This window comes from Petromyzon marinus, unplaced genomic scaffold (assembly GCF_048934315.1).
Source record: "Petromyzon marinus isolate PM22_M1 ecotype Great Lakes invasive population unplaced genomic scaffold, UKy_Petmar_22M1.pri1.0 PM_G_Scaffold_11, whole genome shotgun sequence".
NCBI lineage: Eukaryota > Metazoa > Chordata > Hyperoartia > Petromyzontiformes > Petromyzontidae > Petromyzon > Petromyzon marinus.
The window spans coordinates 63,107-77,263 of NW_027422662.1; the positions used below are offsets into that span (position 1 = coordinate 63,107).

Genomic DNA, 14,157 nt, shown 5'->3' on the forward strand with positions numbered 1-14,157 from the left:
GTTGGGTATGGTCTGTGGATTTAACACACGCTGTGGGTTGGGTATGGTCTGTGGATTTAACACACGCTATGGGTTGGGTATGGTCTGTGGATTTAACACACGCTATGGGTTGGGCATGGTCGGCGGATTGAACACAGGTCGGTGGATTTAACACACGCTATGGATTGGACATGGTCTGTGGATTTAACACACGCTATGGTTTGGGTATGGTCTGTGGATTTAACAAACGCTATGGTTTGGGTATGGTCTGTTGATTTAACACACGCTATGGGTTGGGCATGGTCTGTGGATTTAACAAACGCTATGGTTTGGGTATGGTCTGTGGATTTAACACATGCTATGGGTTGGGCATGGTCTGTGGATTGAACACAGGTCTGTAGATTTAACACGCTATGGATTGGACATGGTCTATAAATTTAACACACGCTATGGTTTGGGTATGGTCTGTGGATTTAACACAGGTCTGTAGATTTAACACACGCTATGGATTGGACATGGTCTGTGGATTTAACACACGCTATGGGTTGGGCATGGTCTGTGTATTGAACACAGGTCTGTAGATTTAACACACGCTATGGATTGGACATGGTCTGTGGATTTAACACACGCTATGGGTTGATCATGGTCGGTGGATTGAACACAGGTCTGTGGATTTAACACACGCAATGGATTGGACATGGTCTGTGGATTTAACACACGCTATGGGTTGGGCATGGTCTGTGGATTTAACACACGCTAAGGGTTGTGCATGGTCTGTGGATTGAACACACTGCATGGGTTAACCATGGTCTGTGGATTGAACACACTTCATGGGTTGAGCATGGTCTGTGGTTTGAACACAGGCTGTAGGGTGGGTATGGTCTGTAGATGTAATATGCTTTGGGTTTAGCAGCGACTGTAAAAACACGATTTAAAACTATGTTTTATTCTACCAGGTAAGGCCTGCTGAGTTATATAGCTCTTTTTCAAAAGCCATCTGGACATAACTGATAGCTCAACGAAGCGGTGTATGTGGAAATTTATAGCACCCAAATACTAAAATTTAACACACATCTGGTTAACAAGTGGCATATGCTGCTGATAGGTTGACCAAGGCGACACCAGTAATTTGGTTGTTCTTGAAACCGTCTCCTATGTACTGGGTGAGGTTTAGCACTTGGCCAGTGCAGGACTTGCGCGGCTGGAAATCAGATTGTTCTGGAAAGAGTTGTTCCTCCAGTATAGGTGATTGCTGCTTCAAGATAAGTCTCTCAAAAAGTTTGAAGAGGTAGCAGAACAAGGACATTGGTCAGACGCTCTTAGGGTCAGATGGGTCTTTTCCTGGCTTTGGAAACGTGACAAGTCTTCCGTGTCTTGGGTATGAGCAAAGAAATTTAACATTCTCAAGAGCCAATCCCTTGTTTTTAGTGCAACATTCTTTAACTGTTCAGTGCAGATGTCCGAATGCCTGCTGCCTTGACAGTCTTTATACCCTTGATGGCTTCCAGTGCCAATAAAGACCGGTAAACTCTTTCCACTGCAGTTCATCCAGCATGAGCCTATGAGTCTTGCAAACATTAAAACTTTTCAACATATAACATTCACCATGTATATGCTTTCGGTAAAATGAAAACAAAAACTATTAAATAAATGAACTATTAACATTATCATGAAAACCAGCACTGTTCAATTACTCTGCATGACATTTTGCAAAGCACCAATGTTGTGGGTAACGGCTACAAATTGACAACTTTTATGACAAAGTTTATCTCACAAAATAATCAGGAAATAACATTTTAAAAACCATAATCAGTATAGATTATCACAATGTGATGTTATTTTGGAAATGGATAGTGTTATTTCGTAATTGCTTATGCCTATAAAGTAGAGAAAATGGCTATTATTCCCCACAAACTTTGTTACCAAAGCACATACTTTGCTTTTGAGGGGGGGGGGTCGACAATTTTCGGGAACCTTTTATATCAAATATTTACTCCCCAATTTCTTAACTCTTTAGACTTCTGCAAGCCTCTTATAATTTTGTTAGTGGAGAAATGGGCAAACGGCCCACCAGGCTTTCACAATAGCTGAGTATCTGTGTATGTATATGTAATGCTTCCACAGAGTACTTTTTCGCTCTTGTCTTGATAAATTGGCCGCAGACATGGCAAAATGCGTCTGCCGGATGCTTGCAGCCTCTTGATGCCATCTCAGAAAAATGCAGATATGTATCCACTTAGGCAGCTGGAACTAAACTGAACTGGTGGGCTTAAGGCCCCTGTATTTATACTATTTATATTACTGGAAAGTTCCAGAATGTTCTAGAAGTTACTACAAGTTTACTCAGCACTGAATCTATCTGGAATGTTCTGGAAAATAGGATAATTTCTAAATATCACTCTCCTGGTCACAAAAGCAAAGTTTGTGGGGAATAATAGCCATTTTCTGTACTTTTGAGGCATAAGCAATTAGGAAATAACACTCACTACCCAGGAACAAAAAAAATTGTGTTATTGCAGACCTTGAATCGTACGATGTACTAAAGTGTCCCCATACCCTGGACACCCTTGCAAGCACTATATTCCAGCTCGACTTCCCTGGCTTCCAACTGCCATGGGAACAACGGGGCAGCACATACCCGGACCCACACGAAGCACGCGAGTTGCAAACGCCCGATGCACAAGTTGCGAATCAGAGACTCTCCTGTGTGCAACTGCGGCTCCGAAATTAAAACCACGTAGCGCGTGAATTCGCACTGCCCCAAATATAAACGTGAGACTAGGCAATTTAATGGATGAATACGTTTACGGCAGAATCTTTAATAGTTGGCCTTGATTGACCATAAGGAAGGAGATTCAGATATAATATTGAAATAAGTAATATTAAAATTTGCAGTATCCCTAGAATTTTGGCCTAGCTGGTCCCATCCATCAGCCCCTCTAACCCTGGCCTGACCCACTGTCCAGGACGCCCTTGATGGCCACAGGGGCCTGGAACCACACGCAGTCGTTCTCGCATGGCTGGCCGAGGGCCGTGCCCAGCGGCTCCTCCAGGCTGTTGCTAAACGCGACGACGACCCTCCTCCCGCGGTTGGGCAGCTTGTAGTTGAGCTTGGGATTGAACCAGTCGACGCCGCAGTCCCTGTGCGCCCACAGCAGCAGTGTGGCCGAGGTGACAGGCAGAGCGCGCGGCTCGCCAAACACATTCTGCACGAAGAGTGAGTGAAACACGTGGCGGCTGTAGCGAGCGTGGCACAGTGAATCGCCGCTGCCTCCCAGCGCCAGCTCGTGAAAGTCCAGCTCGTAGAGCTCAAGCGGCGACATGGGGCTCGGCCCTAGCAGGATGAGGACCCGGGGCACGTGCGACAGGGAGAAGAGCGTCTCCAGGTGGCCGCTCAGCTCGCGCAGGGCCGTCAGCATGCGTGCTTCTTGCCTTAACCTGGGGGGCACCTCTGCCTGCAGGGAAGAGGGGAGGGAGGCGTTCACACCAGGACGAAAGCCACGGTCTTCAGCCACCAACAGAACTGCTGCCCTGAGATGCAATTGCGGATATTATAAACATCACGTCCAGCATTATTACGTTGTGTCCCACATCAATATATCCACCTCTACCATCACCGTCACCACAAACTAGAGGCCGACCGAAATTCGGTTTGGGCGCCGAAAGTTGGCAAATGGCCTCTTTCGGCATAGTTTTGGTTTCGGCCGAAAGTAAATTTTTAACTTTCGGTCTGGTTTCGTTTTCGGTCGGCCTCTACCACAAACATCGCAACAGTCACCTGTCACACCATACTATCACCACCACTATATCCGGCACATATTATCCATCATCACATTCACCTCCACCATCACATTTAACATCAGCAGCAACATCGACTATCACCCCATCCAACATTAAACTGCCACCTCGCCACCATCGCCACATGTACGAGTCCTTAAGAGATGCTGTAGTTCAGCGACTGTACTCCATGGGTACAGCATCATCTAACACGTGAAGGACACCAGCCATAATGATAAAATGTATCTTTACTTTTTATAATCTCACTAGCTTGACTACCTGGCTGCGCCCGGGACGCCCGGCCGTCTTTGTCTCCCCAGTGGCGATGTTCACACACCACACCAGTTACTCGTTTGAGTCGACCTAGGGGAGGCCCAGGACCGGTTCAAATAATCGTGGTGGCCGTGAGCGGGAATCGAACTCGGGTCGCCGGGTTTGTAGTGCGGCGCGCTAACTGCTACACTACAATGCGTTACTCTTCCACACACACACAGACACACACAGACACACAAACACAGACAACGCTAACCACTACACTACAATGCGTTACGCTTCCACATGCGTGGGTCACGTGACAGAACTGAAATCACAGCTCACTTGCCGTGCAAAAAATAAATGCATTATTGAGCTCCCCAACCCCCCTCCGAAAAATAAGAAAGTGTATTTTTATAATTTTTGCATGGTGTACAGTCTGGAAAGTACCCACATGGCAAATTTCCAGTTTGTTGCATGTCGGGAAGTACGCTAAACATTTCGAACAGACACACAATCACAACTTTGCCTTTTATATATATGGAGATTTCTATTACTGTATAAACATCACCGAAATTATTAAAACCTTAATTTCATGTCGAATGTAGCCCGCTCGTGTCCACCCTTCGCGTCCACAGCCGCTCCGCCTCCACACACGACCCGGGGTCAGGTCTAAACCAATCGGTGACCTTGCGCCCACACACCGAAACCCAAATTGCTGAACCCTCAAAGCCTACACCCCTGCACACTCCACCCCTGCACACTCCACCCCTGCACACTCCACCCCTGAACACGCCACCCCTGCACACTCCACCCCTGAACACTCCACCCCTGCACACTCCACCCCTGAACACGCCACCCCTGCACACTCCACCCCTGAACACTCCACCCCTGCACACTCCACCCCTGAACACTCCACCCCTGCACACTCCACCCCTGAACACGCCACCCCTGCACACTCCACCCCTGAACACTCCACCCCTGAACACTCCACCTCTGAACACTCCACCCCTGAACATTCCACCCCTGCACACTCCACCCCTGAACAGTCCACCCTGCACACTCCAACCCTGAACACTCCACCCCTGAACACACCACCCCTGAACACTCCACCCCTGAACACTCCACCCCTGAACACGCCAACCCTGCAGACTCCACCCCTGAACACTCCACCCCTGCACTCTCCACCCCTGAACACTCCACCCAGCACACTCCACCCCTGCAGACTCCACCCCTGAACACTCCACCCCTGCACACTCCACCCCTGAATACTCCACCTCTGAACACGCCACCCCTGCAGACTCCACCCCTGAACACTCCACCCTGCAGACTCCACCCCTGAACACTCCACCCTGCACACTCCACCCCTGAACACTCCACCCCTGAACACGCCACCCCTGCAGACTCCACCCCTGAACACTCCACCCTGCAGACTCCACCCCTGAACACTCCACCCTGCACACTCCACCCCTGAACACTCCACCCTGCATACTCCACCCCTGCACGCTCCACCCCTGAACACTCCACCCCTGCACACTCCACCCCTGAACACTCCACCCCTGCACACTCCACCCCTGAACACTCCACCCCTGCACACTCCACCCCTGAACACTCCACCCCTGAACACTCCACCCTGCACATTCCACCCCTGAACACTCCACCCCTGAACACTCCACTCCTGAAAACTCCACCCCTGAACACTCCATCCTGCACACTCCACCCCTGAACACTCCACCCCTGAACACCCCACCCCTGCACACTCCACCCCTGAACACTCCACCCTGCACACTCCACCTCTGCAGACTCCACCCCTGCAGACTCCACCCCTGAACACTCCACCCCTGAACACTCCACCCCTGCAGACTCCACCCCTGAACACTCCACCCTGCACACTCCACCCCTGAACACTCCACCCTGAACACTCCACCCCTGAACACTCCACCCCTGAACACTCCACCCTGCACACTCCACCCCTGAACACTCCACCCCTGAACACTCCACCCCCACCTCACCACTCCCCTCACCAGGTGGCTGTGGAAGTGCAGCAGCTGCGGGTAGGGAAGCGGCAGCTGACCGCGCTGGTACAGGGCGTGAGCGAAGATCTCCCAGACCAGGGCGCCAAGGCTCCGCTGGCTCACGGCGCCGCGCACCGTCACCTCGCAGCGCCGCGCCGACATCGCCGCCACTCTTCTCTCCTTCCTCCTCCTCTCCTTCCTCCTCCTCTCTCCTCTTCTTCCTCTTCTTCTCACTCCCCTCGCTCGCCCGGCTCCGCTGGCCCGTTAGTCGTCTCACAGTTAATAAACTGAACAGTTCAAAACGGCGTCACGTGGCCTACCCACCAGAAAAGGACACGACGGGAAGAAGGGGCGCGGCTTAGGTGAGGGGTTTGGTGAGGGAGGGGTTTGGTGAGGGGAGGGGTTTGGTGAGGGGAGGGGTTTGGTGAGGGGTTTGGTTAGGGGGGTTTGGTGAGGGGAGGGGTTTGGTGAGGGAGGGGTTTGGTGAGGGGAGGGGTTTGGTGAGGGGAGGGGTTGGTTAGGGGGGTTTGGTGAGGGGAGGGGTTTGGTGAGGGGAGGGGTTGGTTAGGGGGATTTGGTGAGGGGAGGGGTTTGGTGAGGGAGGGGTTTGGTGAGGGGTTGGTTAGGGGGGTTTGAGGGGTTTGGTGAGGGGAGGGGTTTGGTGAGGGGAGGGGTTTGGTGAGGGGAGGGGTTGGTTAGGGGGGTTTGGTGAGGGGTTTGGTGAGGGGTTGGTTAGGGGGGTTTGGTGAGGGGAGGGGTTTGGTGAGGGAAGGGGTTTGGTGAGGGGTTTGGTTGGGGGTTGGGTGAGGGGAGGGGTTTGGTGAGGGGAGGGGTTGGTTGGGGGGGTTTGAGGGGGGTGGTGAGGGGAGGGGTTTGGTTGGGTGAGGGGAGGGGTTTGGTTGGGGGTTGGGTGAGGGGAGGGGTTTGGTGAGGGGAGGGGTTTGGTGAGGGGAGGGGTTGGTTGGGGGGGTTTTAGAGGGGTGGTGAGGGGAGGGGTTGGTTGGGGGGGTTTGAGGGGGGTGGTGAGAGGCGTTGCGTGGAGAGGTAAGGGGGAATTTCTATTTAAAGCTTTCGTGACTGCAGTAATTCATATTCTTAGCTCTTTCGGTAAAGTCACGTTGAAGGGAAACAATAAAATAATAAAATATATACAAAACAATAAAAATTCTCACGACGTTTCGACCATAACACAAACGGTCATCATCAGGTGTGAAAAGCAACGGCAAGAAACATTTGAAAGAAGTGTCGGTATTTATTTATTTCTAAACGGTGTTTTATTTCTTTTTAAAAAACCCAAAAAACCGTTAGCATCACGGGCAGCGATTTGGCAGTTTATTTAGAAGGACAAGTCCATCTATGTTCTGAAAAGAGGAGGGGGGAGACGAAAAATTAATGTTTGCTGTCTGAAAGAGCTGAGAATAGGTTAGCGGGAGTTGAGGGGAGGGATTGGTTGGGGGGGGTTGAGGGGGGTCGTCAATGTAAACATGACTCCTTGTAAAAAAATGTGTCAGTTTTGTTGCCAGATAAAAGGGTAAAAAAAACAATTATCATATTTTGTTACTGGCAAATGAGGTTTCCAATGGTGTAAATGCTTACCCCGAGCTCTCATACTCTGATGGTGCATTGTCTTTGAGTTGTGTGACGCCTTTTGGCATCTTCTGGTCCAACACCATGTGAGACGAGGCTCTGAAGAAAGCTGTCTCGGGTGTGGACCAATCAATTTCAAGGACTGTGCCACATACATTATCAGAGTTGTTGTTTTGTTGTTTGCGTTCCGACCGCAGGTATTGTGGTCAATGTAAACATGACTCCTTGTAAAAAAAGGTGTCAGTTTTGTTGCCAGATAAAAGGGTAAAAAAAAACAATGATCATATTTTGTTACTGGCAATTGAGGTTTCCAATGATGAGGTAAGGGGGAGTCGAGGGGAGGGGTTTGTGCATAGCCAGAGGGTCCTGCTAAGTTTTACTCATTACCAAACTCCTCCCTTCACCTCCCCTCCACTCCCTTCAATATTTTGATTTTTTTTCCCTGTATTTTCTGTTTGCACATGCACAAAGTCACTTTAAGATGTTTTCTTGTTCATGTTTTTTTGTTTGTTGCGGTTGCACCCGATTCAAGAGCCGAATGGCTCACAGGGCTATACAAAATAAATGAAAACTATGAAACTCTCCCAACCCCTCAAACCCCCTTACCCCTCCCCTCAAACCCCCCACCCCTCCAACCCTCCACCCCTCGCCCCACCTAATCAACCCCTCCCACCCAGCCAGGGTTGGTGAATCATCGCACGCGGACGTTGCGCAACTCCCTTCCCGTGGGTGTCGGCAGTGAGCCCGTGCCCTGGGTCGCAAGGAGGCGCTACTGCAGAGCCAAGCTGTGGGCTCCACGGGCCCCACCTGCATGGAAGGGCTTCTCCCCCCGTATGCTCGTCCCCTCCCAGATGTAAACGCTCATGAATTGGCCGATAACGCCTTCACCGGCTCAGCCTCTCGTCTGTGGTTCAGTTTCAGTCCAGTTTATTTTTTGGTATAGCCCTGTGAGCCATCTGGCTCTTGAATCGGGTGCAACCACAACATAAAAACACAAAACACGTGGTTCCTCCTCCCGCCCTCTCTCGGCAAGAGTGAATACTGCTCAGCGGCGCCTTACAAGTTGAAATGACTGTGGTATTAAAGGTCTCGAGTCGGTAAACAATCATAGTAATAAATATATGCGTTGTGGAAGGCGTTGACCGATGGGCTGGAGTTAGGGCATGCCTTTACAGGAGGTTAGGCTTGTGGTGAAAAGAGGACAGGGGTGATTGTTGTGAGGTCAGACCGAGTTTAGGGATGATTGTGGCGAGGTCATTTTATTACGCAGAATATCTTTCGCACCGTACGTCGCCAAGCGTGCTAATCGGAGGTGCTGGGGGAAAGACAATTGCGGTGAAGCGTTGAGGGGAGGTTAGATTGACGTGGGTCTGGCATTTGAGGTACGAAGGACTCGTCGCAATTTCTCAAGTGATTTATTTCTGCATTCCTGGCACTTGAGCTTTACTGAACAAAACAGAGGACGACACGCAGTCATAGAGCGTGGTGATCGATTAAAAATATATCCTGCTGCAATGAAAACACTGCCATTACGTTTAGTAGAGGCAGTGGTACAAAAACCACATCTGCTTACACCAAAGCCCAAACAAGTTTCAAACATAATCTTAGCTCTTTCGGTAAAGTCACGTTGAAGGGAAACAATAAAATAATAAAAAAAATATAAAACAATAAAAATTCTCACGACGTTTCGACCATAACACAAACGGTCGTCATCAGGCGCGCCGGTTTGCATTAATTTATTTATTTTTAAACGGTGTATTTATTTACTTATAAAAAACCGTTAGCGCCACGCGCAGTGATTTGGCAGTTTATTTAGAAGGACTAGTCCATCTATGTTCTGAAAAGAGGAGGGGGGAAACGAAAAATTAATGTATGCTGTCTGAAAGCCACTGTAAGCGTGAACAATCAATTAAGACCTGAAATAGTTAATCAAATCTTTCCAATGATTGCTAAGCCATTTCAGGTCTTAATTGATTGTTCACGCTTACAGTGGCTTTCAGACAGCATACATTAATTTTTCGTCTCCCCCCTCCTCTTTTCAGAACATAGATGGACTCGTCCTTCTAAATAAACTGCCAAATCGCTGCGCGTGGCGCTGACGTTTTTTTATAAATAAATACACCGTTAAAAATAAATAAATGCAAACCGACGCACCTGATGACGACCGTTTGTGTTATGGTCGAAACGTCATGAGAATTTTTATTGTTTTATATATATTTTATTGTTTCCCTTCAATGTGACTTTACCGAAAGAGCTAAGAATATATATAACTCTTATACACAAAAACCTGGCAGGAAGCAAGTAAAAAAACTCTGCCTGGAGGAATTTGTGGCCAGAAGCCGTAACTGAAAGGGACTTTGAGGGCTTTGAGGCTGTGCCTATTGTGGAGGATATTGTCTCTCTGGGCAGGTCCATGGGCCTGGAGGTCAATGGTGATGATGATGTGGAGGAGTTAGTGGAGGAGCACAAGGAAGAGCTGCACCCACTGAGGAGCTGCGGCAGCTTGAGAGGGAGGAACACCAGGTGAAGATGGAGGCACTCTCTTCAGGCGAGGAGGAGATAGAGGAAGCCCCCACTTCACTGATTAAAGAAACGTGTGTAAAATGCATGGAAGTGCAAAGTGTTGCAAGAAAAATACCACCCCAATAAAGCTCTGACAAGGCCGTAAGAGTATTGTGTGGAATGACCAGACAATGTCACACTTCAGGAACGTTCTTAGAAGGCAAAAAAACAAACTTCAATGGACAGGCTTTTAGTAAAACTCAAACCTGGTGAGCCTCAACCAGGGCCGAGTCAAGAAAAAAGACATGAGATTTAAAAAAAATCCCCCAGAATTTCAGCTTCCTGAAGTTTTAATGGAAGGGGAATTCTCCTTCCAAAGAATAACATCTCCTCCTGCTCCTCCTCCTCACCACCATCCTCGTAGGCTATCAACTCCTCTCAGCGAGGTAAAGTGACGTTAAATTTTATTTTTATTTCAATTTATTTATGCATTTATTTTAATGTGTGTATGCATTTTAGTAATAAGTAGAGTCTATATTCTTAGCTCTTTCGGTAAAGTCACGTTGAAGGGAAACAATATATTGTTTTATATATATTATTATTGTTTCCCTTCAACGTGACTTTACCGAAAGAGCTAAGAATAAGAATTACTGCAGTCACGACATCTTTAAATCAAAAGTAGAGTCTACATTATATTATACAACTCCACTAATGTATAATATGCCATATAAAATATCATTTCTTACACTCTGGAACGGATTATTTCCTTTCACTTTATTTCTTTTGGGGAAAAATTGCGTTTGGTGTTCGTCATTTTGGGTATAAGTCCTCCTACCTTCTGGGACGATTTAACGACGCGTACCGAGGTACCACTGTACGTTGTTGTTATTATTATTAACAAGGCGTTATCGACTATTACATAACATCGCACTTTCCTCACCAAAACGCTCTAAAGCCATCTTCCAACTCGGTCGCGTCGATGTCATTCCGATTTGGATCGATAAAAGAAGCGATGAATACAGTATTAGTAGTACTGTAATAATTATCATTAATAACCACATCTTGTTATGCTCCAATTGATTTTCCAGCGCAAAAAAAGGCGGGAAAACCCCCAACAACAAAGTTAACGTCTAAAAGCTCGCAAGACGTTCATTATACTTGTAACTTTTAACATTTAAGACCTTAATTATTATAAAGATTTTGTTTATATCATTAAACAATCGACGATAACACCTCGGGCTCTCTAAGGCAGCCGCAGTCACCAATCACCGAGTGTTGTTTAATCGATGTCGGTGATGTAGAGTTCATTTTAAATGTAGAAAAGTTAATCATGTATATAAGTTAATAATAAATATAAGTTAATAATAAATAAAAGTTAATAATAAATACAAGTTAATAATAAATATAAGTTAATAATAAATACAAGTTAATAATAAATAAAAGTTAATAATAAATGTATAAAAGTGTTGTGGTGCTTACCAGCGTTGCCAAGTGCTACTGACGGAGTGAAGGCCCTCGAGGCGTGTCACGTGGTCTACAGGACCACGTGGGGGGGGGGTGGGGGAGTGGCCTTGAGGACGGCCCCCTCTTGGGGGGACCAATCGGTGGCCGCCTCGTGCGAAATGCGCGCGCGTGCGCGTGAGTGGGTGGGTGGGGGGGGAGGAGCGGTGGTCAGCGAGTCACCCCACGACCCCGGCCCACCCGAGTTCGATTCCTGCTCACGGACAACACCGTCAGTGACGATCATTCTGAACCGGTCCTGGGAGTCCCCTAGGTCGACTCGGCCTCAAATGAGCACCCTGGGTACCTGTGCGTAGTAAACGTCGCGACTGGGGAGACAAAGGCGGACGGGCGCGTGGCGTTGGCCACGGTGTGCCGTGTCGGCCTTAATAGGCGCTCGCTAACAATACCCCCGGTAGTCTGTCAGGGCTACACGGGGGATCTGTGTGTGTGTGTAAAGGCGCAGCCCCTGCAATTGCTTGCTCAGACCACTCACGGCTGGCGGAGGAGACTTTGACTGGAAGCTTCAATCACAACGTGCACTGTTTTTACCATGAAAAATCAGTATTATTGACTCGTGCGGTGGTGAGTCGTTTTGCTATTTGTGCACCACTGACAGCGCAGCATCACCACGTTATTTGCTCAAGCAGAAGGAACTCTTAAGAGAGGCCCTCTTAGTGGGTAAACTTAGCCTACTTCTCCACACGGGCCAGGTGCCTTGGGAGAGGTTGTGAGTGTCCACACTCTACCCCGACACACGCGGCCTGCTCCTGAGTGGAGGTCGTTGAGTGGGCGAGTGAGTGGGTGAGTGAGTGAGTGAGCGTGAGTGAGTGAGCGAGTGAGCGTGAGTGAGTGGGTGAATGAATGAGTGGGTGAGTGAGTGGGTGAGTGAGTGAACGGATGAGTGAGTGGGTGAGTGAGCGTGAGTGGGTGAGTGAGTGAACGGGTGAGTGAGTGGGTGAGTGAGTGGGTGAGTGAGCGTGAGCGAGTGAGTGTGATTGAGTGGGTGAATGAGTGGGTGAGTGAGTGGGTGTGAGTGGGTGAATGAGTGAGTGGGTGATTGAGTGGGTGAGTGATTGAGTGAGTGGGTGAGTGATTGAGTGTGAGTGAGTGGGTGAGTGAGTCACTGAGTGGGTGGGTGAGTGACTAGGTGGGTGAGTGACTGGGTGGGTGTGGGTGGATGGGTGGGCCAGTGGATGGGTGGGTGGGTGAGTGACTGAGTGGGTGGGTGAGTGAATGGGTGGGTGGGTGAGTGAGTGAGTGGCTGCGTGGATGATTGAGTGGGTGGGTGGTTGAGTGGGTGAGTGAGTGGGTGGGTGAGTGGATGATGGGTGAATGAGTAAGTGAGTGGCTGGTTGAGTGAGTGGGTGGTTGAGTGAGTGGTTGAGTGAGTGAGTGGGAGGTTGAGTGAGTGAGTGGTTGAGTGAGTGAGTGGTTGAGTGAGTGGGTGAGTGAGTGAGTGGGTAAGTGAGTGAGTGGGTGGGTGAGTGAGTGGGTGGGGTGGCTGAGTGAATGGGTGGATAGGTGGCTGAGTGAGTGGGTGAGTGAGTGAGTGGGTGAGTGGCTGAGTGAGTGGGTGAGTGAGTGGGTGTGTAAGTGGGTGAGTGGATGATGGGTGGGTGTCATAACCCTCCACCACCCGACACGGCCAATCAGCAAAAAAAGTGTCACGTTGACAAAAGACAAAATAGCTCACTACTTTAGCCCACCGGTGTGTTGAAGAGTGAATCCACAACATTTACACATTTTTTTTAATACGACGTTTCACTGGAAATTACATCCAGCATCATCGGGCATTAGAGGGGTTGTTTGTTATTGCTGTGCAGCGTGTCCTCGTGTGACTCTGGGGATAGGCATGGGATGCCCTCCGGTGCATATCCCTTTTTGTTATCAAAACCCCCATGATTTGGTGACTACAAATATATAAAAAAAGCAATAAGGTCCAAGGTTGTTAAAAATAAAATGTAAAAAACCCACCACCATTGAACAGCGAAAATAACAAACCAATCGCGGAGCACACCGTCCAGTGCTGCAGCAGTACCCGGGTGGCACACTGGGCAGCACCCGGGTGGCACCCTGGGCAGCACCCGGGTGGCACACTGGGTGGCACCCTGGTGGCACCCTGGGCAGCACCCGGGTGGCACACTGGTGGCACACTGGTGGCACACTGGTGGCACCCTGGGCAGCACCCGGGTGGCACACTGGTAGCACACTGGTGGCACACTGGTGGCACACTGGTGGCACACTGGGCAGCACCCGGGTGGCACACTGGTGGCACATTGGTGGCACACTGGGTGGTACCAGGGTGGCACACTGGTGGCACACCGGGTGGCACACTGGTGGCACACCGGGTGGCACCAGGGTGCCGCCTGTGTACAGCCAACTGAGCTGCTGTGTACCACTTTTTCAGAAGCGACCCGACCATCACAGACGACAGCTCAACTGAGTGGCGAAGCGTCGTCATCATCATCATCACGTGGACATTTATAGCGGCAGTCAAATACTCTAAACGGGTCATCGATGTTGATTCTAAATGTGGATTAGA

At 49.2% G+C, this 14,157-nt stretch overlaps 1 protein-coding gene across 1 annotated transcript; it reads right to left on the reverse strand.

Moving 5' to 3' along the window:
- Positions 1-1,006: 1,006 nt before the first annotated feature.
- On the reverse strand, positions 1,007-11,653 carry LOC116937967 (MAD2L1-binding protein-like). Its single transcript, XM_076059543.1, has 3 exons — positions 11,592-11,653; positions 6,033-6,339; positions 1,007-3,434 (listed from the first exon to the last, which is right to left on the reverse strand). Exons 2-3 carry the CDS (start codon positions 6,183-6,185, stop codon positions 2,919-2,921), a joined length of 669 nt encoding a protein of 222 aa, XP_075915658.1. The 5' UTR covers positions 6,186-6,339; positions 11,592-11,653; the 3' UTR covers positions 1,007-2,918.
- Positions 11,654-14,157: the final 2,504 nt, after the last annotated feature.